This window comes from Pseudophryne corroboree, chromosome 9 (genome assembly GCF_028390025.1).
Source record: "Pseudophryne corroboree isolate aPseCor3 chromosome 9, aPseCor3.hap2, whole genome shotgun sequence".
NCBI classification, from domain to species: domain Eukaryota; kingdom Metazoa; phylum Chordata; class Amphibia; order Anura; family Myobatrachidae; genus Pseudophryne; species Pseudophryne corroboree.
Window position 1 is genome coordinate 364656248 of NC_086452.1, and position 25221 is coordinate 364681468.

At 47.2% G+C, this 25221-nt stretch overlaps 1 protein-coding gene across 1 annotated transcript in view; it reads left to right on the plus strand.

The window, feature by feature from the left end:
* The window catches only part of LOC134958822 (zinc finger CCCH domain-containing protein 7B-like), a 296536-nt gene that overhangs the window by 80546 nt on the left and 190769 nt on the right, over positions 1-25221 (plus strand). The window contains exons 5-10 of the mRNA XM_063941538.1: positions 2799-2996; positions 3953-4111; positions 4189-4269; positions 4442-4498; positions 17551-17590; positions 18354-18526. Coding sequence (XP_063797608.1) covers positions 2799-2996; positions 3953-4111; positions 4189-4269; positions 4442-4498; positions 17551-17590; positions 18354-18526 — 708 coding nt within the window. The remainder of the gene's footprint in view (positions 1-2798; positions 2997-3952; positions 4112-4188; positions 4270-4441; positions 4499-17550; positions 17591-18353; positions 18527-25221) is intronic.

The window sequence follows — 25221 nt, forward strand, 5'->3', positions numbered from 1 at the left end:
GGTGCTGATTCAGTCAGACAACATCACCGCAGTGGCTCATGTAAACCGCCAAGGCGGCACAAGGAGCAGGGTGGCGATGGCGGAAGCCACCAGAATTCTTCGCTGGGCGGAGAATCACGTAAGAGCACTGTCAGCAGTGTTCGTTCCGGGAGTGGACAACTGGGAAGCAGACTTCCTCAGCAGGCACGACCTCCACCCGGGAGAGTGGGGACTTCATCAAGAACTCTTCGCGCAGATTGCAAGTCGGTGGGAACTGCCACAGGTGGACATGATGGCATCCCGCCTCAACAAAAAGCTACAAAGATATTGCGCCAAGTCAAGAGACCCTCAGGCGATAGCTGTAGACGCACTAGTGACACCGTGGGTATTCCAGTCGGTTTATGTATTTCCTCCTCTTCCTCTCATACCCAAGGTGCTGAGAATCATAAGAAAAAGAGGAGTGAGAACAATACTCATTGTTCCGGATTGGCCAAGAAGGACTTGGTATCCAGAGCTGCAAGAAATGCTCACAGAGGACCCATGGCCTCTGCCTCTAAAACAGGACTTGATACAACTGGGGCCCTGTCTGTTCCAAGACTTACCGCGGCTGCGTTTGACGGTATGGCGGTTGAACGCCGGATCCTAGCAGAAAAAGGCATTCCGGATGAGGTTATTCCTACGCTGATAAAGGCTAGGAAGGACGTGACGGCTAAACATTATCACCGTATATGGCGAAAATATGTTGCTTGGTGTGAGGCCAGGAGTGCCCCTACGGAGGAATTCCAGCTGGGCCGTTTCCTTCACTTCCTACAGTCGGGAGTGACTTTGGGCCTAAAATTGGGTTCCATTAAGGTCCAGATTTCGGCCCTCTCCATTTTCTTTCAAAAAGAACTGGCTTCTCTACCTGAAGTTCAGACGTTCTGTAAAGGGAGTGCTGCATATTCAGCCCCCTTTTGTGCCTCCAGTGGCACCATGGGATCTTAACGTGGTGTTGAGTTTCCTGAAGTCACACTGGTTTGAGCCACTTAAAACCGTGGAGTTAAAATTTCTCATGTGGAAGGTGGTCATGCTATTAGCCTTGGCTTCAGCTAGGCGTGTGTCAGAATTACCGTCTTTGTCACATAAAAGCCCCTATCTGGTTTTCCATATGGACAGGGCAGAATTGCAGACCCGTCCACAATTTCTGTTAAAAGTGGTGTCATCTTTTCATATGAACCAACCTATTGTGGTGCCTGTGGCTACTCGTGACTTGGAGGATTCCGAGTTACTAGATGTGGTCAGGGCTTTGAAGGTTTATGTAGCCAGAACGGCTAGAGTCAGAAAAACTGAGTCGCTGTTTATCCTGTATGCATCCAGCAAGCTGGGTGCTTCTGCTTTAAAGCAAACTATTGATCGCTGGATCTGTAACACGATTCAGCAGGCTCATTCTGCGGCTGGATTGCCGCTACCAAAATCAGTAAAAGCCCACTCCACAAGGAAGGTGGGCTCTTCTTGGGCGGCTGCCCGAGGGGTCTCGGCATTACAGCTTTGCCGAGCAGCTACTTGGTCAGGTTCAAACACTTTTTCAAAGTTTTACAAGTTTGATACCCTGGCTGAGGAGGACCTTGTGTTTGCTCATTCGGTGCTGCAGAGTCATCCGCACTCTCCCGCCCGTTTGGGAGCTTTGGTATAATCCCCATGGTCCTTACGGAGTCCCCAGCATCCACTAGGACGTTAGAGAAAATAAGATTTTACTTACCGGTAAATCTATTTCTCGTAGTCCGTAGTGGATGCTGGGCGCCCGTCCCAAGTGCGGACTTCTTCTGCAATACTTATATATAGTTATTGCTTAAATAAGGGTTATGTTGTGGTTGCATCAGGGTTATCTGATGCTCTGTTGTTGTTCATACTGTTAACTGGGTAAGTTTATCACAAGTTATACGGTGTGACTGGTATGAGTCTTACCCTGGATTCCAAAATCCTTTCCTTGTACTGTCAGCTCTTCCGGGCACAGTTTCTCTAACTGAGGTCTGGAGGAGGGACATAGAGGGAGGAACCAGAGCACACCAGTATCCAAATTCTTTCTTAAAGTGCCCTGTCTCCTGCGGCGCCCGTCTATTCCCATGGTCTTTACGGAGTCCCCAGCATCCACTAGGACTACGGGAAATAGATTTACCGGTAAGTAAAATCTTATTTTCGTTCAGCTTTTGAAGTGTCAGCACTAACTTATGTTTATTGTTGCGATCAGTCCTGCCTATGATTACATCTATCCGTTTTTTCGCTCAGGAGTACCAGGCTACTGATGATGTTGTATTCATTTTGTAAACTGTTACAGAAATGTCCTCCTACATCTAGCCTCAATACACCACACAACGTGAGATGGAAGGATCTTTGACGCAATGCGATGAGACTAGGATGCATCGGGAGACTGTGCTGATTAATTTTTTATGCAACATTTGTTGCATTGTGTGCGAGTCTGTATATGAAGCACAAGAGAACCTGCTATGGTTAAAAAAAAGCTAAAGCTGCAGCTGATGCTACTTCATATGCAGATTCAGAAACTCAGTTGCACACTTGTATGTACAAGTATCACATATCTAATTAATCAGTACAGTCTCCCGGTGCGTGCTAGTCTCATCACGTTGCGTCTAAGACACATTTTCATAAAAATAAGACGCCCGCCGCTAACGGCGTCTCACAGGACCTGTTTGGAGCGACTGCAGCAAAGATGTATGAGGACACATCTGTACCTCTGTTGTCTTACTGAAATAGCAGTAAGTGGACCTGTTCCAGAGTTTATTTCTTTTTATGTTCCTTTGACTTTCCATTCTTCTATTCAGCGTTTCCTGCAGGAGCTGGTTGAAAACCTGTTTACAGAGGGCAATGAGCGGTACCTTGAGGGCAAAGTGAAACTGGCACTGGGACAATACACAGAAGGACTTACAGTGGCTGAGTATGCAGCATCAGAAGAACTGGTTCTTTCCCAAGAACTGGTGTGCCGGCTGTTTGTGAACCGATCCTGCTGCTATTATTCCATGGTGAGTCTACTTGTACTTACCTTCCCCTCTCAGGAGTCTGATCATCGTGATGCCGCTGTCGGTATTCTCACTGCTGGCATCCCAACCCAGTATTTTAGCTTTTACAATCTGTAGTATTTCTTTATTTGCATATGACCTGTTGTCATAAATACCTTGATAATAATCTGTATTGTGAGGTTAACACAAAACTTGTCACAACTGACCCTTTCATATTTGATTTAACACTTTTTACATCATTCTAAGCTAATATTTCACTTTATCATGTTTTGAGACTTTTGGTGCATATTAATAAAGGTGAAATAATCTTGCATTTGTTTATAAATTGCATTTGTGTGGCCCCAAGATTGCCACAGTATCAGAATTATTTATTAACTGAGCTCCTTTATTGCTGGTGACTTATGCTGATATGTGTGTATGCCATGTGTAATCTCAAACCAATGAGTCAAGTTTGAGACACATAGGGGTCAATTCTATTCAGCGACAGTTGAATAGCGCCGGGAGTTAGCTCCCGGCACTATTCAATACAGCGCCAAGTGACACCAATTGTCGGCCGGCGCGAGGCTGATTCTGTCGGGAATCAGCATCGCGCCGGGGAGTTAAGTCGGAGAATGCCCGTTCTCCCGACAATTCAACCTGTTTAGTCGGCGAGAACGGGCCTTCGCCGACTTAACATGAGCTGAATCAACTGTCGCTGAATAGAATTGACCCCATAGATTTTATATATATATATATATATATATATATAGATAGATAGATATAGATATATAGATATATAGATAGATATAGATATATATAGAAACCATCCCATAAAGAGAAAAGGCTTCTGGGTCAAACTATTTCCTTTTTAGAATGACTTATTTACAATTTACAATTAATCCATTTTGGTTGCGAAGGATGTACTGTTCGTTAAATGATTGTTTATCTGGTAACTCTTGTTCTGTGACCTCCCAATGTAGGGTCTATTTGAGAAGTCACTAGAAGACAGCGAGAAAGCTTTGAGTCTAGATGAGGAGAACACAAGAGCTTTGTATCGTAAAGCCAAAGCTCTGGACAAGCTTGGAAAGCACCAAGAAGCCTACGGCTGCATCAGCCACAGGATATTAGTGCTAGTTCAGGTAGGCTGAACTAAAACAAGATGCTTGTTTGTCTGTGTGACTAGGAAATTAACACAGTTCTCAACTATGTTCCTCAGGATGAGAGTGTAACAGAACTTGCACAGGAACTTGTGCAGAAACTGGGGTTAAAGCAGCGCAGAGCTTACAAGAGGCCACAGGTACTCAATACAGTATTGTCATATCCTGCTAATGTGACAACACCATTAATTCTGGAATTAATAGCAATTCATGCTCATAAATGTATTCAAAGCTATATGTGCTGAAAGTATTAATCGTGAGCTAATCTAGCGTTTTGAAGCGTTAACTAACTTTTTAATGTTATTTCTGCAGCAAGAACTTGAAACCTTTGGTTTGATGAGTAATGGAATTTCTTCTGCAGGTTGTAAGGTAATTTCATGTTTTGTGTTTTTTGACCTCCATATTTTTTACCTGTTGCCAACTGTTAGAGGGCAACACAAAGGGGCTTTAAATGTGAAGTGCACTTGTCACCTGCAAACAGCTGAGGCAGCCATTTTGTAAGACCGAGCTGATGTTTCCAACAACATTCTAAGCACGGAAACCAGAAGCTCCCTGATTATAGGTGTCAGCTGTATTACATCACATGCCTCCAGTTATAGCCACTGCCACCACCTGGTTCCTTCACTGGCAATGGGAACTGCTTACTTGTGTGCATTGTGTAACTGCTCCAGGATATCTTTTTGATCTTGAGTATAGCTGAAGCCTCACAGGCACTTACATTTCATCAGGACTGTAGTGTGAAGCTGAGTAAACACTACGCGATGTGTGTACCCAGCGACATCGCGCACAGCGGGATCCATCGGGGTAACCGGCATCGGCAAGTGCATACACACTTGGGAATGATGAAGGTTGCCAGCATGGCCCTCACGAACGACATCCCCCGTTGGCCCTGTAGGTAGGACCAATGGAGGATAACACTGACGACCCAGGGCAGCGCACGTTGTCAGCGACATAGTGGGTACACGCTAGACGATGTGTCAGATATGTCGGTGCAATTTGTCAGATCGGACAACATATCGTCTTGTGTGTATCCAGCTTAACAGGCAGAGTATTGCCTTAGGTCTCCCTGTTCAAAACAGGACGGCTGCGTGACTTATAGAGTGAGAACTCTGATCAGTAAGTCACAGACATCTTGTAGGATTTGTAGGCATCAGGTTGCCTTTAACCTCTTAATTATTGGAAGGTTTCCCTTTTTTGTAGGTGAAGGTTCTGTTTTATTTGTATTTTCATAAAAGAAATAAAGGTTCCTACTTACATGTTCACTAATAGAACATTGTAGTATTCCAGCCCTCATTATTGAATTTTCTCTGTGCTTTATAAAGGAGTGTCACGGTTACGCTAGTGCCTCCAAACAGCTTATGTATAAAGTTTTGTTTTTTTCTTATTACCATTTAAATTACCTTTTCTAAAGCCAAAGGGGGGTATCCTACTAGCCGCGATATCGAGATAAATAATCACAAATGTGATAATTCGGTATCATATTACCGGCGATAAGTTATCGGCGATAAGTTTCCACAGGTCTTATCCCAGATTTCTCTTCACCAGCTAAGAGTTGGTAATAAGTAGTGCAAAATCCCTATTTCTCTTACGTCCTTGAGGATGCTGGGACTCCGTAAGGACTATGGGGAATAGACGGGCTCCGCAGGAGATAGGGCACTTTAAGAAAGCTTTGGACTCTGGGTGTGCCCTGGCTCCTCCCTCTATGCCCCTCCTCCAGACCTCAGTTTTACACTGTGCCCAGAGCAAGATGGGTGCACTGCAGAGAGCTCTCCTGAGTTCTCTGCCTAAAAGCATTTTTGTTTGGATTTTTTCTCTACTTTTTCTACTTTTTCACAGGGAGCACTGCTGGCAACAGGCTCCCTGCATCGAGGGACTGAGGAGAGAGGAGCAGACCTTCTTGTCTAAGATAGGCTCTGCTTCCTCGGCTACTGGACACCATTAGCTCCAGAGGGGGTGAACGCAGGTTCTTACTGGGCGTCCACCCCCGGAGCCGCGCCGCCGTTCTCCTCACAGAGCTAGAAGTACAGAAGACAGAAGTCGTTAGGCGGCAGAAGCCTTCAGCTTCACTGAGGTAACGCACAGCACTGCAGCTGTGCGTCATTGCTCCCATACACCTCACACACTCCGGTCAATGTAAGGGTGCAGGGGGGGGGGGGGGGGGGGCGGCGCCCTGGGCAGCAATATAAACACCACCTGTGGACCTTTTAAAATATGTCAGTGAGTAATTAATACACCTGTGCACCTGCTGGGTTACCTGCAAAACATGCACTGTGTGGGCTCCCGAGGACCGAGTTTGAGAACCTCTGCTATAGAGCATATCAGAGATGCTGCCTTGTATATGAGAGATGCTCAGAGAGACATTTGTTTATTAAGCTCCAGAATAAATGCTATGTCTATTTCTGCTAGGCGGCTCTTGTGGACCCGACAGTGGACGGGAGATGCCGATTCAAAGCGGCATATGGAGTCCTTGCCTTACAAAGGGGAGGAGTTGTTTGGAGACGGCCTCTCGGACCTTGTCTCTACGGCTACGGCTGGTAAGTCGAATTTCTTACCTTATGTCCCCCCGCAGCATACAAAAAAGGCACCTCATTATCAAATGCAGTCCTTTCGTTCCAATAAAAACAAAAAGGTACGGGGATCGTCCTTTTTGCCAGAGGGAAAGGTAGGGGAAAGAAGCTGCACACAGCTAGTTCACAAGAGCAAAAGTCCTCCCCTGCCTCTGCAAAGTCCACCGCATGACGCTGGGGCTTCCCGGGGGAGGCAGATCTAGTGGGGGCTCGTCTTCGGTTTTTCAGCCACGTCTGGGTTCACTCGCAGGTGGATCCCTGGGCATTAGAGATTGTTTCTCAGGGATACAGGCTGGAATTCGAAGACTTGCCTCCTTGCCGGTTTTTCAAATCGGCTCTGCCGACTTCCCCGTCAGAGAGGGAGCTAGTGTTGGCGGCAATCCAAAAATTGTATATTCAACAGGTGATTGTCACAGGTCCTCATCTCCAGCAAGGAGAGGGATATTACTCGACCCTGTTTGTGGTTCCGAAACCGGACGGTTCGGTCAGACCCATTTTAAACCTAAAATCTCTGAACCTGTACTTGAAGAGGTTCAAGTTCAAGATGGAATCACTCAGGGCGGTCATCGCCAGCCTGGAGGGGGGGGATTGGATGGTGTCCCTGGACATAAAGGATGCATACCTTCATGTTCCGATATTCCCCCCTCATCAGGCGTTCCTGAGATTTGCAGTGCAGGACTGTCACTACCAATTTCAGACGTTGCCGTTTGGGCTTTCCACGGCCCCGAGGATTTTCACCAAGGTAATGGCGGAAATGATTGTGCTCCTGCACAGGCAGGGGGTCACAATTATCCCATACTTGGACGATCTCCTCATAAAGGTGAGATCTCGGGAGAAGTTGCTGGACAGTGTGTCTCTGTCCATGAAGACGTTGCAGATACACGGCTGGATTCTCAATATACCGAAGTCCCAGCTAGTCCCTACAACGCGTCTGACCTTTTTGGGCCTGATTCTAGACACAGACCAGAAAAAGGTTTTTCTTCCGATCGAAAAGGTTCAGGAGCTCATAGCCATGGTCAGGAACCTTTTAAAACCAAAAAAGGTTTCAGGGCATCATTGCACGCGGGTCGTGGGGAAGATGGTGGCTTCATACAAGGCCATCCCTTTCGACAGGTTCCATGCGAGGACCTTTCAATGGGACCTCTTGGACAAGTGGTCCGGGTCCCATTTACGAATGCATCAAAGGATCACCCTGTCTCCCAGGACCAGGGTATCTCTCCTGTGGTGGCTGAACAGTGCTCACCTGCTAGAGGGTCGCAGGTTCGGCATTCAGACTGGGTCCTGGTGACCACGGACGCAAGCCTCCGAGGCTGGGGAGCAGTAACACTGGGAAGAAATTTCCAAGGTCTCTGGTCAAACCTAGAGACTTGTCTCCACATCAACGTCCTGGAGTTGAGGGCCATACACAACGCCCTATGTCAAGCGGAGGAATTGCTTCAGAGAAAACCGGTTCTGATTCAGTCGGACAACGTCACGGCAGTGGATCATATAAACCGGCAAGGCGGAGCAAGGAGCAGAGTGGCCATGGCAGAAGCGACCAGGATTCTACGCTGGGCGGAAGGCCATGTAAGCGCACTATCAGCCGTGTTCATCCCGGGGGTGGACAACTGGGAGGCGGACTTCCTCACAGCAGGCACGACCTGCATCCGGGAGAGTGGGGACTTCATCAAGAAGTCTTCGCACAGATCACAGATCGATGGGGACTGCCTCAAATCGACATGATGGCATCCTGTCTCAACAAAAAGCTAAAGCGGTATTGCGCCAGGTCAAGGGACCCTCAGGCGGTAGCGGTAGACGCTCTGGTGACACCTTGGGTGTTCAGATCGGTCTATGTGTTTCCTCCTCTTCCTCTCATACCCAAAGTGTTGAGAATAATAAGAATGAGCAGGGTCAGAACAATCCTCATTGTTCCAGATTGGCCACGGAGGACTTGGTATCCGGAGCTGCAAGAGTTGCTCACAGAAGATCCATGGCCTCTTCCTCTAAGGCAGGACCTGCTGCGGCAGGGGCCCTGTCTGTTCCAAGACTTACCGCGGCTGCGTTTGACGGCATGGCGGTTGAACGCCGGATCCTAGCGGAAAAAGGAATTCCGGAGGAAGTCATTCCTACCCTGATCAAGGCTAGGAAAGACGTGACGTTAAAACATTATCACCGTATATGGCGGAAATATGTTTCTTGGTGTGAGGCCAGAGCTGCTCCTACGGAGGAGTTCCATTTGGGCCGTCTGCTTCACTTCCTTCAAACAGGAGTGACTTTGGGCCTAAAATTAGGGTCCATAAAGGTCCAAATTTCGGCCTTATCCATTTTCTTTCAAAGAGAATTAGCCTTTCTTCCTGAAGTACAGACTTTTGTGAAAGGGGTGCTGCATATTCAGCCTCCCTTTGTGCCTCCGGTGGCGCCTTGGGATCTTAACGTGGTGTTACGTTTCCTCAAGTCACCTTGGTTTGAACCACTCAAAACTGTGTAGTTGAAATACCTCACGTGGAAAGTGGTCATGTTGTTGGCATTAGCTTCGGCTAGACGTGTTTCAGAATTGGCGGCTTTATCACATAAAAGCCCATACTTGGTTTTTCACGTGGATAGGGCAGAGTTGAGGACTCGTCCTCAATTTCTGCCAAAGGTGGTCTCATCTTTTCATATGAACCAACCTATTGTCGTGCCTGTGGCTACACGGGACTTGGAGGATTCCGAGTCCCTGGATGTGGTCAGGGCTTTGAAGATTTATGTGACCAGAACGGCTAGAATCAGGAAGACTGAAGCTCTGTTTGTTCTGTATGCGGCCAACAAGGTTGGCGCTCCTGCTTCAAAGCAGACTATTGCTCGCTGGATCTGTAACACGATTCAGCAGGCGCATTCTACGGCAGGATTGCCGTTACCGAAATCGGTTAAGGCTCATTCCACTAGGAAAGTGGGCTGCTCTTAGGCGGCTGCCCGAGGGGTCTCGGCATTACAGTTGTGCCGAGCAGCTACTTGGTCGGGGTCTAACACCTTTGCAAAGTTCTATAAGTTTGATACCCTGGCTGAGGAGGACCTCCTGTTTGCTCATTCGGTGCTGCAGAGTCATCCGCACTCTCCCGCCCGTTTGGGAGCTTTGGTATAATCCCCGTGGTCCTTACGGAGTCCCAGCATCCTCAAGGACGTTAGAGAAAATAAGATTTTACTTACCGGTAAATCTATTTCTCGTAGTCCATAGAGGATGCTGGGCGCCCGTCCCAAGTGCGGACTTCTTCTGCAAGACTTGTATATAGTTATTGCTTACATAAGGGTTATGTTATAGTTTATCGGTTGAACCGTGGCTATGTTGTTGTTCATACTGTTAACTGGGTAGTTTATCACAAGTTATACGGTGTGATTGGTATGGCTGGTATGGATCTCGCCCTTAGATTTACAAAAATCCTTCCTCGTACTGTCAATCTCCTCTGGGCACAGTTTCCCTAACTGAGGTCTGGAGGAGGGGCATAGAGGGAGGAGCCAGTGCACACCCAGAGTCCAAAGCTTTCTTAAAGTGCCCTATCTCCTGCGGAGCCAGTCTATTCCCCATGGTCCTTACGGAGTCCCAGCATCCTCTACGGACTACGAGAAATAGATTTACCGGTAAGTAAAATCTTATTTTCTCTTACGTCCTAGAGGATGCTGGAGTCCACATTAGTACCATGGGGTATAGACTGGTACACTAGGAGCCACTGGCACTTTTAGAGTTTAATAGTGTGGGCTGGCTCCTCCCTCTATGCCCCTCCTACCAGACTCAGTTTAGAAAATGTGGCCGGAGGAGCTGGTCACAGCTAGGGGAGCTCCATAGGAGTTTTTCTAGTTTTATTTTTTTTTCATTAGAGTTTAGGCACAGGGAGGCTGCTGGCAGCAGCCTCCCTGCTTCGTGGGACTTAGGGGGGAGTAGTGTCCAACCCTGAGAGGTTAATGGCCACTATCTCCGCTGACAGGACACTGAGCTCCTGAGGATGATGATCGTTAGCCGCCCGAGGCGACCGCTCACTCCCGCAGCATGCCGCCACCCCCTAACAGAGCCAGGAGATTCCGGTGGCGAGTGAGTCACCGACGACCCGACAAGCTGTGAGCTGGTGTGAATGGTGGCAACAGGGTAGGAGCGCAGTACTAACTGATCTTCGGAAAGCTTAGCGGTACACAGTGCGGCGCTATGAGGGGCACCCTGAGCCAGCGCAGATGGCCTTGAGTGACCAGTGTAGGGTATCAGGGACCACCGTAACTAGTAAACACCTCAGGCCAGTATAATCTTTTGAAAATGCGGGAAGAGGCGCCATTTCCAGGAGGCGGATCTTCTCAGAGCGGACCCAGCAGCGTTCAGCGCCATTTTCTCCCTGTAGATACAGCACCAGAGACGCTGACAGGGAGTGCTGTCACGCCACACGCCTCCAGCTATCCTGTGCGGTACCAGGGGGTTGTGTAGTAGGGGGGCTGTGTATTATCTGTGTAGTCTATTAAGGTACACAGTCAGCGCCAGGTTAGTTATACTACTTAATTGAGCGCTGTGTGTGTGTGCTGGCTCCAAGCTCTGTGTTTCTCTGAAGGTACTTGGGGGAGAAACTGTGGCTGATATTTTCCTGTGTGAGAGTCCAGGGACTCTGTGTCTTATGCTGCAGAGGACGTTTCATCCCCAGAGGAATCCATTCCATGTACACAGGAATGTAATGTATTGTCTCAGATTCCTATTACTGAGCCAGAATGGCTGACTTCTATTAAGGGAATGATCTCGAGTAGCTAGGGTAGCTCATACTGAGACTGAAACTCAGGTTTTAAAGAATTCTATGGCAATTAGGTCAGGTTGTGTTCCTATTCCTTCTAAACACCCTAGCATATACCCGAAGAAACGTGCACTTGCCCAGATTATGCAAGATGACACTGATACCGACTCTGACACGGCAGACGGTGACGGGGATGTGCTGAGGGGGGCGGCATCCCTGGCTAATGGAGTGCAGCTCATGATTGAGGCCATTAGAGATGTGTAAACATTACTGACACACCACCTGAGCAGGTTGAGGAGGCTTACTTTACAGACAATAAGAAAGCCTCGCTAACCTTCCCTGCATCTAAAGAATTAAACGCTTTATTTGAAAAATCCTGGAAACCCCGGAGAAAAAATTCCAGATCCCCAAGAGGGTTCTGGTGCTTTTCCCTTCCCTGAGGAGGGAAAAAAAAAAGATGGGAAAACCCACCCATAGTTGACGCATCTATCTCCAGACTGTCAAAAAAGGTGGTTTTACCTGTCCCTGTATCTACCACGTTAAACGAACCGGCTGATTGTAAGATTGACACTACGCTCAAATCCATATACACTGCTTCAGGGGTGGTGTTAAGGCCTACTATTGCCTGTGCATGGATCTCAAAAGCTATAGTAAAGTGGTCAGGCATGTTACTAGAGGCCTTAGATACAATGGATAGAAGTGACATTGAACTGTTTTTACGTAACATACAGAATTCTGCGGGATTCATGGTGGAATCCATGAAAGACCTGGGTACGCTGAATGCAAGGATATCTTCCATGTCTGTCTCAGTTCGCAGGGAACTCTGGCTACGCCAATGGTCGACAGACGCGGAATCCAGGAGAAGTGTGCAGTACCTACCCTACACAGGTCAGGCTCTATTTGGGGAAGCGTTGGATGTGTGGATTTCCACGGCAACCGCGGGTAAGTCACCTTTTCTTCCCTCAGCTACGCCTTCTACGAAGAAACCCATTTCTTCATCTGCATCGCAATCCTTTCGGACCACTAAGACGAAAAAGTCCAAGCCTCCTACCACCTTCTTTAGAGGTGGGCGTGCAAAATCCAAAATGCCTGCACCTGCAGGCTCCCAGGACCAGAAGCCTGCTTCTGGTTCCTCAAAAACCTCAGCATGAAGGTGGACCGCACAGCCTGGAGGACGGACTGGTGGGTGCGAGGCTCAGACGTTTCAACCACGTCTGGGTGTCGTCCGGCCTGGATCCCTGGGTACATGATATTGTGTCCCAGGGGTACAGACTGGAATTTCAAGAACTCCCGCCTCACCGGTTCTTCAAATTAGGCTTGCCAGTTTTACTGACAGACAGGGCTATCCTACAGGAAGCCATCCAAAATTGGAAAAGTCACAGGTCATTGTTCCAGTTCCACCTCATATGCAACACATGGGTTACTATTCAATCCTTTTCGTGGTACCGAAACCGAATGGTTCAGTCAGACCGATTTTGAACTTGAAATCGTTAAAACACTTATCTGAGGGAGTTCAAGTTCAAAATGGAGTCTCTGAGAGCGGTGATCTCAGGTCTGGAGGAGGGAGAGTTTCTGGTATCCCTGGATATCAAGGATGCATACCTCCACATTCCGATTTGGCTGCCGCACCAGGCTTATCTCAGATTTGCACTGTTAGACAGTCACTATCAGTCTCAGGCACTACCATTCGGTCTCTCCACGACACCAAGGGTATTCACCAAGGTGATGCCAGAGATGATGGTTCTCCTCCGCAGACAGGGAGTGAACATAATTCCATATCTGTACGATCGGCTGATAAAGGCATCGACCAGGGAGACGACGTTGCAGTCCATTGCTCTCACGACTCATCTGCTCAGGGAACATGGTTGGATCCTAAACTTTCCAAAGTCACATTTGGAGCTGACAAGGAGATTGTCTTTCCTGGGGATGATCCTTGACACAGAAGTACAGAGGGTGTTTCTACCGGAGGAGAAAGCATTGGTGATTCAAACAATGGTCCGGGATGTCCTGAAGCCAGCCCGGGTTTCGGTTCATCAGTGCATTCGCCATCTGGGGAAGATGGTTGCCTCCTACGAGGCTCTACAATACGGAAGATTTCATGCTCGATCCTTCCAACTGGATCTCCTAGACAAGTGGTCGGGTTCTCATCTACATATGCACCTGAGGATACGTCTGTTGCCGAAAGCAAGGATTCCACTCCTCTGGTGGCTGCAAATACCTCACCTTCTGGAGGGCCGCAGGTTCGGGATTCAGGACGGGATCCTTCTAACCGCGGATGCAAGTCTCCGGGGATGGGGCGCAGTCACTCAAGGGGAAACCTTCCAGGGAAGGTGGTCAAGTCTGAAATCCAGTCTTCCAATAAACATTATGGAACTAAGAGCCATGTACAATGGTCATCTCCAAGCGGCACATCTTCTGCGAGATCGAGCCATTCAAGTACAGTTGGACAATGTAACGACGGTGGCCTACATAAACTGACAGGGCGGAACGAAGATCAGAGCTGCAATGTCAGAGGTAACAAGAATCGTAGTCTGGGCAGAAAAACGCGCTGGCAGCAATTTTCATTCCGGGAGTGGACAACTGGGAAGCGGACTTCCTCAGCAGACACGATCTCCATCCAGGAGAGTGGGGCCTCCATCCGGAGGTGTTCACGGAGGTGACAAATCTTTGGGGGGTTCCTCAAATAGACATGATGGCCTCCCGCCTCAACAAGAAGCTTTGGAGGTATTGTTTCAGGTCAAGAGACCCACAAGCAATGGCGTTGGACACCCTGGTGACTCAGTGGGTGTTCCAGTCGGTGTACGTGCTTCCTCCACTTCCACTCATTCCAAGGATTCAAAAGCTCATAAGGAGAACAAGAGTTCAGGCAATCCTCATTGCTCCGAACTGGCCAAGAAGGGCTTGGTACGCGGATCTTCTGGGTCTACTGCTGGACGAGCAGAGGCCTCTTCCGGAGGACCTGCTACAACAGGGGCCGTTCGCTTATCAAGACTTACCGCGGCTACGTTTGACGGCATGGAGGTTGAACGCCAAATATTAGCTCGGAAGGGCATTCCGAACAAGGTTATTCCTACCCTGATACAGGCTAGAAAAGGAGTAACGTCTACACATTACTATCACATTTGGAAGAAGTATATATCTTGATGTGAATCCAAGAGGTTTCCTACTGTGGAGTTTCAACTGGGACGGTTTCTTCTCTTCCTGCAAGCAGGTGTGGATACGGGCCTGAGGTTGGGATACGTAAAGGTCCAGATTTCGGCCTTATCCATTTTCTTCCAGAAACAGCTGGCTCCCCTCCCTGAGGTTCAGACTTTTTTGAAAGGGGTTCTGCACATCCAACCTCCCTTTGTGCCCCCTACGGCACCCTGGAATCTTAATGTGGTGTTGCAGTTCCTCCAATCAGATTGGTTCGAACCTCTACAGGAGGTTGAGGTCAAGTTTCTCACGTGGAAGGCTGTCACTCTGTTGGCCTTAGCGTCTGCTAGACGTGTGTCGAAGCTGGGGGCTTTGTCTTGTAAGAGCCCCTACTTGATCTTCCATGAAGATAGAGCTGAAATCCGGACACGTCAGCAGTTCCTTCCAAAGATTGAGTCGGCTTTTCATATCAATCAACCTATTGTGGTGCCAGTTGCTACTGACTCCTCAATTCCATCAAAGTACTTGGATATTGTAAGGGCGCTTAAAATATATGTGTTGAAGACTGCTCGTCACAGAAAATCTGACTCTCTGTTTGTCCTGTATGATCCCAAGAAACTTGGGTGTCCTGCTTCTAAGCAGACGATCTCTCACTGGATTAGGTTTATTATCCAGCATGCGTATTCTACGGCAGTATTGCCGTGTCCAAAATCTGTTTAGGGCCACAATACTCGTAAAGTGGGTTCTTCCTGGGTGGCTGCCCGGGGTGTCTCAGTTTTACAACTTTGCCGAGCGGCTACTTGGTCGGGGTCGAACACGTTTTCAAAATTCTACAGGTTCGATACTTTGGCCTCTGAGGACCTGAAGTTTGGTCAATCAGTTCTGCAGGAGCCTCCGCGCTCTCCCTCCCATTCTGGGAGCTTTGGTACAGCCCCATGGTACTAATGTGGACCCCAGCATCCTCTAGGACATAAGAGAAAATAGGATTTTAATTACCTACCAGTAAATCCTTTTCTCGTAGTCCATAGAGGATGCTGGGCGCCCGCCCAGCGCTTCGTTATCCTGCAGTGGTTACTTGATTCAGTACTGCTTTGTTCTTAGTTAAGTACTGCATTATTATTTGGTTCAGTAATGTTATTCAGCGGTTGCTGAGTTTTCAAGCTAGTTAGCTTGGTTTGCCTTGTTTGTGTGAGCTGGTATGAATCTCGCCACTATCTGTGTAAAATCCTTCTCTCGAAGTTGTCAATCTCCTCGGACACAGTTTCTAGACCGAGTCTGGTAGGAGGGGCATAGAGGGACTAGCCAGCCCACACTATTAAACTCTTAAAGTGAGAGTGGCTCCTAGTGGACCCGTCTATACCCCATGGTACTAATGTGGACCCCAGCATCCTCTACGGACTACGAGAAAAGGATTTACCGGTAGGTAATTAAAATCCTATTTTTGAGCTAAAAATGTTGGGTTTTGGTTCAGAACCCCTTGGACACCCCATACCCCTCCCCCTCCGAATGAATAAATTAGGCCCTGGAAGTTTTTGCTTTATTTTTAATTAGCTAATAATTTGTCTTTTTTGGGGTCAAAAAATGCAAAATAATGGATATTGGGGTACAAGGTGTTGGACTGGTATATTGGGTATTATGTGCCTTATGAGGGGGACAAGTGTTTTTAGACCTGCAGGTGGGAGTAATCGGTCTGTTTCCACTCCAAATATATATTTATACCTATTTTTATGTAGTCCAAATTTAATGACAGCACTTATTTTGCTGGAAAAAAAAACTTGCTTTCTATAATTTTGACCTAATTTAATTATACCAAATACTTTGATTATCTCCTATATATTAGCCCAGATCTGTGACTCATTTCCTAACGCTGGGCGTGGCTAGGAGCTCTCATTGGGTTAGCGCAGGTCTATCACACCCAGGCCATAGCTGATTGGGTGAGAAACGCCCTCCCACAAAGGTTACATCCAATGGGAGGCTCTGCCCTTTGGCTGCTGTGTGTTCCCTGTACTCCACTCGGCTGCAGAGGGATTCGCTGTCGTGGGGAAGCTGCGGTGCCTGGCCCGGGTACTGAAGCCTTCACCGCCTACTGCAGGGAGCACCAACAAAGTTAAGCAGCTTAGCTGCTTCCAGGAGGAGAAGGAGGAGAGGCATTACCCGCCCATCTCCCACCCGCAGCACCTCTGCACCCACCCCTCCCCCACCCGCAGTGGTTCAGGACTCCCTATCCGCGGCACCCCGCACCTTCCCGACCCGCACCACCAATGCACCCGCGCCTCCCCCACCCGCGGTGTCTCGGAACTCCCTCCCTCCCGCACCCACACACCCACCCCTCCCCCTGTCCGCGGCATTCGCCCGCCCCTCTCCCACCCGCTGCTCCTCCTCACCCGCCCCTCCCCCGTCCGCGGCACCCACACACCTGCCCCTCCCCAACCCGCAGCGGCTCCGCACCCACCGCATCAGCCCCTCCCCCATGCACGGCACCCTTCCCCCCCCCCCCCCACGCCCCCCCCCGAAACCTCCGCGGCACCCCCGCAATCGCCCCTCCTCCAACCACGATGTCTCAGGACTTCTATAATTTTTTTCCTTTTATTAGTCTTACTATTTGCCAGGTCCAGGCAGATTTCCTAATTTTCTCCTATACTTATCACCGCTTTTGCTGACTAGAATTATTGCGCAAATCCCGTTATCGCCGTTTTGGAATAGTATAGGTGCGATAACTGGGAGTGTGCAGGGTGCGATAACCTGTTTTTTTGAGAGATAGGTGCCATAATATTAGCCACGATCGTAGAATACGTTATCACGGTTAATAGGATACCCCCCAAAGTGGTTTTTATGTTTTATTCTTTAGTTATTGGGTGCTAATTTACTTTGTTGACTCCATCACGCCATAAAAAGGTATCTAAAAGTAAATGTAAAATCTCCAAAAGGTTTAAGCATTTTCCAAATAATATTTTCTTTGTGTGGTTTTACATTTTCTTGGCTCATTTATTTTATTTTTCAGGCTTCCAACAGTATTGGATCTGTAGATGACATTTACACAGGTGGGCATGTGTTGCGATGTGACATAGCATATTTATTCCATTAGGATTCGCCGGCTGCGAATGATCGCATCCTGGCATGCCGCCATGCAGCATGCCGCATCGCAGCAAAGATAAGCATGGCTATATCTGTAGTACGATACTCTGTGAGGGAAATGCAATTCCAGGCGAAGAGTACAAACTCATACCCTTTACCCACCCACCCGAATCCCACAAAAGGGGCTTTCATCTCTTAGACGAGGGTCCCACTTCATCTCTGGGCACAAAGATTAAGGCGATAGTGCTGTATGTGTGCTATCCAAATTCCCTGGCTTCTTACAATAGCCTGTTCTCATTATGACTTCTCAAGCCCCCTCCTCAAATCCGCTAACAAGCATGTGGTGCCTTTTATTTGAGTCCTAATTATGTGTGCCCCCCCCACCCAATTAGAAATTCTGCAGTGCTTAGGACAGCTTGGGCTCAACCTGGCGCTTTTCATGTACATAAGCATATCATGTACACTCCGCCATTACCGTCCAGGTTTTAAGAATATGCTTGAGCACAGGTGAATTATTAAGGACCTCAGTCAGTTTGATTCAACCATCTGGACTCAAGCATTGCTGTCCTTAAAACCTGGACTGTAATGGTGGAGTATGGGAAATTCTGATGTACATAGTAAGGATGAGTCCCACTTGTCCTTAGCTTTTAAAGGGTTAAAGAACAAATTTGCACTTAACATTTTGTCATTTTTTTTGCATTCAATATCTTGTCATTGTATTTCTTGCAGAATTTTCCAAGGATTCAAAACTGTTCCCCTCCACGCTAGGCATTAGCTGTCAAAATGATAGCCTGAGACCTGCTGCATGTCCTCTCCCAATGGCTTCTAAAACCAACTCTACCAATTACTTTACTGATGACGTTATTGGGGATGAGCTTGACTCTTTCCTGGAATTGGAGATGGTAAGAGATGGACATCTGTTGCATTATTAACACTGTAGTAAGTCTAATTGTTTTGGCAATTTGTAGGTACTGAAATGTTCTGAGCTGCCAATGTTATTAGACCTGTATTTTCTCTTAAAGCGCTTTACATTTTGACAATAAAATGATTACAAATCTTATATTCACTGTACATGTTTGTCATGTTCAAGGTACACTATACAATTTAGATGTCATTTTTATTTTATTTTTATAGGAAGAAGTAAACTCTCTTTGCGTCCACTAGCGGGCACAGGCATAACGCTGGGTATAGGATGGCTGGGCTGGAGTCAGGGCACCAACGGGTTACAATTTTGTACCCTGCAGCCTTCTGGTCTACAGTTTCCTAAGTCAAATAATATTTTGTTTTAATTTCAAAACTTTCTTCTGCCTGCTTTACAGTTTAATTATTTGAAAAACATTCTTGCTTTTCTTTTATTTAATAGGTTCTGAGAATTCAGAACCTATTAAATTTAGTTCCTGGACAGCCTTTTCCTGTACACTGTGTAGAGGTATTCTCTTTCTCCTTGGTGGCGTGTTGGCAGAATTTCCTTGAGTGAGTGGAAGTTGCAGGGGAAATGTGTTCTGGATCTTCTTTGCGTAAAAAGCTGGCCATACACCAGACCAGCTTTCATTCAATGAGTTGGCTGGTTGGAATGAAAATCTGTTAAAGTATTTGTAGATTAAAATCATTCCAAATGTCAGTATTTGTCAATTTTACATTTTTTGGGGTGCAAACGGCTGATTTTTATTTGCTCCCATACATTTCCAGATATTCATTACAGCCAACCAACTAGTTAGATTAAAGTTGGTCCGGTATATGGCCAACTTAAGCAATTGAGGACCTTATGTAACAGAGATATACCCTAGGCTGCTGAATTAACGCTATATAGCAATGATATATGATACGTCTGATCATTGTATTTTCTCTACCATCCATAAGGGATATTGGGTAATCTAGTACGATGGGGTATAGATGGGGGCCAAAGGAGCCAGTGCACTTTAAATTTCTTCAACTGGGTGTGCTGGCTCCTCCCCTCTATGCCTCCTCCTACAGGCAGTTTAGAAAAAAGTGCCCTCAGGAGAGTGTGCACATCTCTGAGCTCCAGAGTTTTCTTCAATTTCTTTCTTTCTTTTTTTTCTTTCTGTTTGGTTATTTTCGGTTTGCTGTTTGGGCAACAGCATACTTGCACCATAGGAGTTGTGGGGGGGCGGGGGGGGGGGCGATCACCAGCCTTACGAGGTGCAGAACTGCTTCCCGCTGCAGAACGACCTTCCTGAGGGGTTGTTGTTCAGCGCGGCACTGCGCCTTTGGCTGTCCCAGCCGCAGCACGCCGCACACCCCTAAACCTGGTGACATCGGTGGTGAGTACACACTGGGGGCCCCGCTAGGATGGTCCCCCGGTTCACTGTGCGTCTGACCACGGGCGCGGCATATGGGACCCTCCCAGGGGGGTCCCGCTAAGATCCCCCGTGTAGACTGGCACAAAACGCTTTGACTAGCACTTGTGATGTTTTTATGTTATATGGAGACTTTGCCAGTATAATTATCTCTGTAACTCCGGCACCATCGGGGGGAAGGGGGTGGCGGAGTTACCTCAGAGTGGGACCTGAGGCGTTTTGGCACCTTCCTCTGTTTACAGCAGCCATTCTCGGCACACACCGCGCTTCCTGATTTGTTAGTATTTTCTGTAATATATTGAGCTGATAACCTCACTGGGGCTGTACAGCTAAGGGTGTGCTGGTGGGGGCAGGCTTGCAATATAACTGTGTGTGTGTGTGTGTGTGTGTTATTGTGCTTACTGTGAAACATGGATAAACACAAGCTGTGCAGTGTATGCTCTCCATTACCTGCTGATTCTGTTTCCTGTGAAAAATGCAGCCAATCTTCACAGATCAGTGAAGGGGCTGGAGGAGGGGGTCCAGAGCCCCACTGGCTAGGGTCTCTTAAAACTATGATGTCCGATATGTCATCACAGCTCACTGCAAATGCACAGAAGTTTCAGCTACTACTACAAGCTGTTGCAGATTTAGCTGCAGGTCCACAGAAGCGTGGGTTACCTGCTCTACTCTCTTATACAGATGAGGATATGCAAGAGGATGGGGATGACTTGGATCCCGATTCTGCTTAGGGTATTGGACCCCTAATTCTGGCTATACGGGACGTGTTAAAGCTCCCTCCAGAAAACGTTGAGTCACAGCAGCCTAATGTCACTTTCCCTGACTCTACAGAGTCAGATGACTTATTCAAATTGGCATGGAAAAATCCAGACAAAAAATTCCAAATGTCCAAAAAGTTTATGCGCACTTTCCCATTTGCTCCTGAAGGTAGGAAATTTTGTGAGGAACCCCCTGGGGTTGATGTATCAGTCTCTCGCCTGTACAAAAAGGCGGTGCTGCCTGCCCCGGGCTCCTTTACCAGAAAGGATCCTGGGAATAGAAAAATAGAGACTACACTCAAATATATTTACATGGCAGCGGGTGTATCACAAAGGCCAGTCATTGCGGGTTGCTGGATGACCCATGCTATTCATTCTTGGGCCACTCAAATTCAGGATGGCCTCTTGCGGAATATGCCCTTGGTCACTATGGTGACCCTCCTAAAACTGCCATGGCAGTGTCCAAATGTAGTGCTTAATCCCTCCCCTTTACTGGGGAATGGCTTTTTGGGGTAGAATTGGATACCTGGATTTCCACAGTTACGGCTGGGAAAATCCACGTTTCTCCCCTCTGGGGCCCCGCCGGCGAGACGGTCCTACCCGGGGCCGTCTGTCCAGTCCTTTTGGTCTCACAGATTTCGATCTAAGACCAGAGGTGCCTCTAATGCGACTAGAGGCACAAGAGGTAAGTCCAGAAAGCCTGCGAACACAAGTTCCCAGGAACAGTCCACCACTTCTGCTTCCGCTAAGGCCTCAGCATGACGACGCCCACCCACCCCGAGGGGATCTCGAGGTGGGAGCTCAACTACGCCACTTCAGCCGCGTCTGGGAGACTTCCTGCCAGGATACCTGGGTGAGAAATCTCGTTTCTCAATGCTACAAGCATTCGATAGTACTCTTTCTTCACCCCCCCAACGATTCTTAAAATCAAGCTTACCAGCTTTGGAAGATATGCAGGTTACGTTGCAACAAGCCATCCAAGAGTTGGTCCAGTACCACGTCATTGTTCCAGTACCAATACCGCAACGCGGCAAGGGGTTTTACTCCAACCTCTTTGTGGTGCCGAAATCGGACGGTTCGGTAAGATCCATTTTGAATCTAAAATCCTTTAATACTTATTTGAAGGTGTTCAAGTTCAAAATGGAAGTTTCCTTGGATATCAAGGACGCCTACCTCCATATTCCGATTTGGCCGCCTCATCAGGCGTACCTGCGGTTTGCTCTGCTGGACAATCACTTCCAATTCCAGGCTCTGCCCTTCGGCCTGTTTACAGCCCCGAGGGTATTCACGAAGGTGATGGCGGAGATGATGTTCCAACTCCGGGTCCAGGGGGTCAATGTTGTCCCTTACCTGGACGATCTTCTGATAAAAACAAGATCCCGGGAGCTTTTATTGCTCCATATCGACTGCACTATCCAACTTCTGTCACACCATGGGTGGATCCTCAACTTACCGAAGTCCCACCTGGAGCCAACTCAGAGGCTCCTGTTCCTGGGGATGTTGCTGGATACTGTGGCCCAAAAGGTGTTCCTACCAGAGGACAAGGCGAGAACACTTCAGGAGATGGTCCGCGTGGCACTCCGACCTACTCGAGTGTCCGTCCATCTTTGCATAAGATTGTTGGGAAAGATGGTCGCCTCATACGAGGCTATCCAGTAAGGGAGGTTACATGCCAGAACATGTCAGTTGGATCTCCTGAGCAAGTGGTCCGGATCACAACTACAGATGCACCGGATGGTTCAGCTGTTACCTCAGGCCAGGATTTCCCTCCTGTGGTGGCTACAGTCCTCCAACCTACTGGAAGGCCTGAGATTCAGGATTGGACCCTCCTCATGACTGATGCGAGTCTAAGGGGATGGGGAGCTGTCACCCCAGGGGCGCCATTCCAGGGCAGGTGGTCAACCCACGAAAGCCTCCTTCCAGTCAACATTCTGGAACTTCGGGCGATCTACAATGCTCTGCTTCAGGCCTCCTCGTGATCCAGGTACAGTCGGACAACGCCACGGCGGTGGCGTATATTAATCGACAAGGAGGGACAAAAAGCATAGCCTGCATTCGAGAGGTGTCAAAGATACTCCTCTGGGCAGAAAGAAATGCAAGAGCTCTGTCAGCAATCTTCTGGACAACTGGGAAGCGGACTTCCTGAGTCGTCACGTTCCTATTTTTAACATCAATTACTTTGGGAAAAATGACCCAAATATATACTTTTATTTATATTTACCCATTTTTATATGCCCAAGTTTCATTTTAACACTTATTTTGCTTGAAAAAAAAAAGTTTCTATAATGTTTTTTATTTTTTCATTTTTATTTTTTATATGCCTATAACTGCCATTTGACCCAATTAAGTACCATAAATGTTTATTATAACCAATAATAAACTTTTTTATACTGTTTTCCGATGTTAGTTTAGCTTTTTTGAGGGGTACGGGCAGATTCACCCATTCACATTTGTCACCAATTTTTTCGGTAATCCCAATTTTTGCTAATTTGCATTTGAATAGGGTGAATCTCGGGAGCGCACATACCTGTAAAAAGTCAGTTTTTGTGGTAAAAGACATGTGAAACTGGCAAAAGAGGTAATTGCGGTAAATTACTTTGATTTCGCCACTAATTGAAATCAGCCCTTAAGCTTTGTCTTTTCTGCCCTTGATGACATTATTTCATTAATTACTTAAGATATTGTTATTATGGAACCAAGCTTGAACTGCTCCCTTAGCAGTAGTAGCAGACTATTTCAGGCCCTGAGTTTGTATAGAATATGAGATGTGCTCTGGATTCCTTCTTAAAGTTGTCAGGTGCATATGTTGCACAGGGCGGAGTACTGGTCATTTGTTCCAGTGCATGCAACCAGGAAAGAAGTTCCTCTTTACCTTCCCATCTGACATAGGGTGTGTACACATGGTGAGATCCTTGCTATGCCCGATTTTCACTTGCGATTTCCCTTGAACTCCCCGGAGCCCAGCACCACCGATTTTGACTAACTTTTCTTGAGATATGGACTATGTGTGCTTTCGATTTTGGCTTATGTGAGATGTCATTGACATGTGAGATGAACTAGAGAGTACACCGATCTAGCAAGGATTGACTTGCCTGTACAGTCTATCTTTTCTTGCGATGCCGACCTGGCGGGACCGCGCATCACGATCGAATCGGGAGCGCAAGGTGACTTTCACCTTGCGATCTGCACTAACTTTTCTTGCGATTTTGACTATATAGTCAAAATCGAAAGAAAATATCTCACCGTGTGTACACATCCATAGTTTAGTGTCTCTAAAGCTGGGTACATACTAGACGACAGGCAACTGATGCAATATCGAAAAGATAAAGAGAACTTGTCTCTTGGTGGTATGCCAATTCCACCCTCCCGGCGCTAATTAAAGATATCTCACAGGTGAATAAGTAAAGAGAAGAATTCCACACACTGCAGCGTATGTTTTTAAGACTTAGTTAGAGTCTTAGGCATACAAGTACATACATGGATAGATATTTAAAACATCGCGCTGTGTGTTAATGATTTTTTTGTTTTCCTAAATATAGGCAATGTTGAATTATATATATATATATATATATATATATATATATATATATATATATATATATATATATATATATATATATATGTACTGTAGGAGTGGCTCTGTATATATCAGTGAAGAGATCGGGAGACGTCCGCAAATATCTCAAATAACATTTATTACGTATACATACACAAAAACATACATCTAAAATCTAAAACAATAATCACCCATCAAATATGCATATGACCAGTTTGAACAAGGGAATATCCCTAATTAGCAAAAAATGTGTGAGGTTGATTAAATAACTGTCTTAGTGACACTTTATATAGTTATATGCTGAAGTCCTGAATAAACAGTGTATAACACTGTAATAGGCAGTCTCTTAATACTGGGTCCACACACGGAGTTGTTACTTTGTATGCCGGCGTCCCGGCTGTAATGGAAACCGTTCAGTGTGAAACTGAAAGCAGTATAAATAGTTACCACTGGTTCTCCTTGCTGGGCTGACGTATCCGTCCCTTTTCTTCACTCGGTGGTGAGGCCGTCACCGCCCCGTGTGATGTGCGCCGGGATGGGATATCCTTATAGGTGGAACTGCAGGCTCTCAGCCAGAATATGCTCACTGCAGGCTCCGATATTTGCTGATCGGCCAGATAGCTGTAACGCTGGATTGCCTGTGGCTGCAGAAGTTCACCACCTCTCCCGGATGAATGTATTGGCAGGGTGAATAGTGGACGATAATCAATGCTCCCAGCTTCCCGTGGTGGTATACCAGTATAAATTTTCAGGAGTGCAGTATCAACGTGTTTCGTCCCACAATGCCTTGGGACTTCCTCAATAGTGGTAACTATTTATACTGCTTTCAGTTTCACACTGAACTGTTTCCATTACAGCCGGGACGCCGACATACAAAGTAACAACTCCGTGTGTGGACCCAGTATTAAGAGACTGCCTATTACAGTGTTATACACTGTTTATTCAGGACTTAAGCATATAACTAT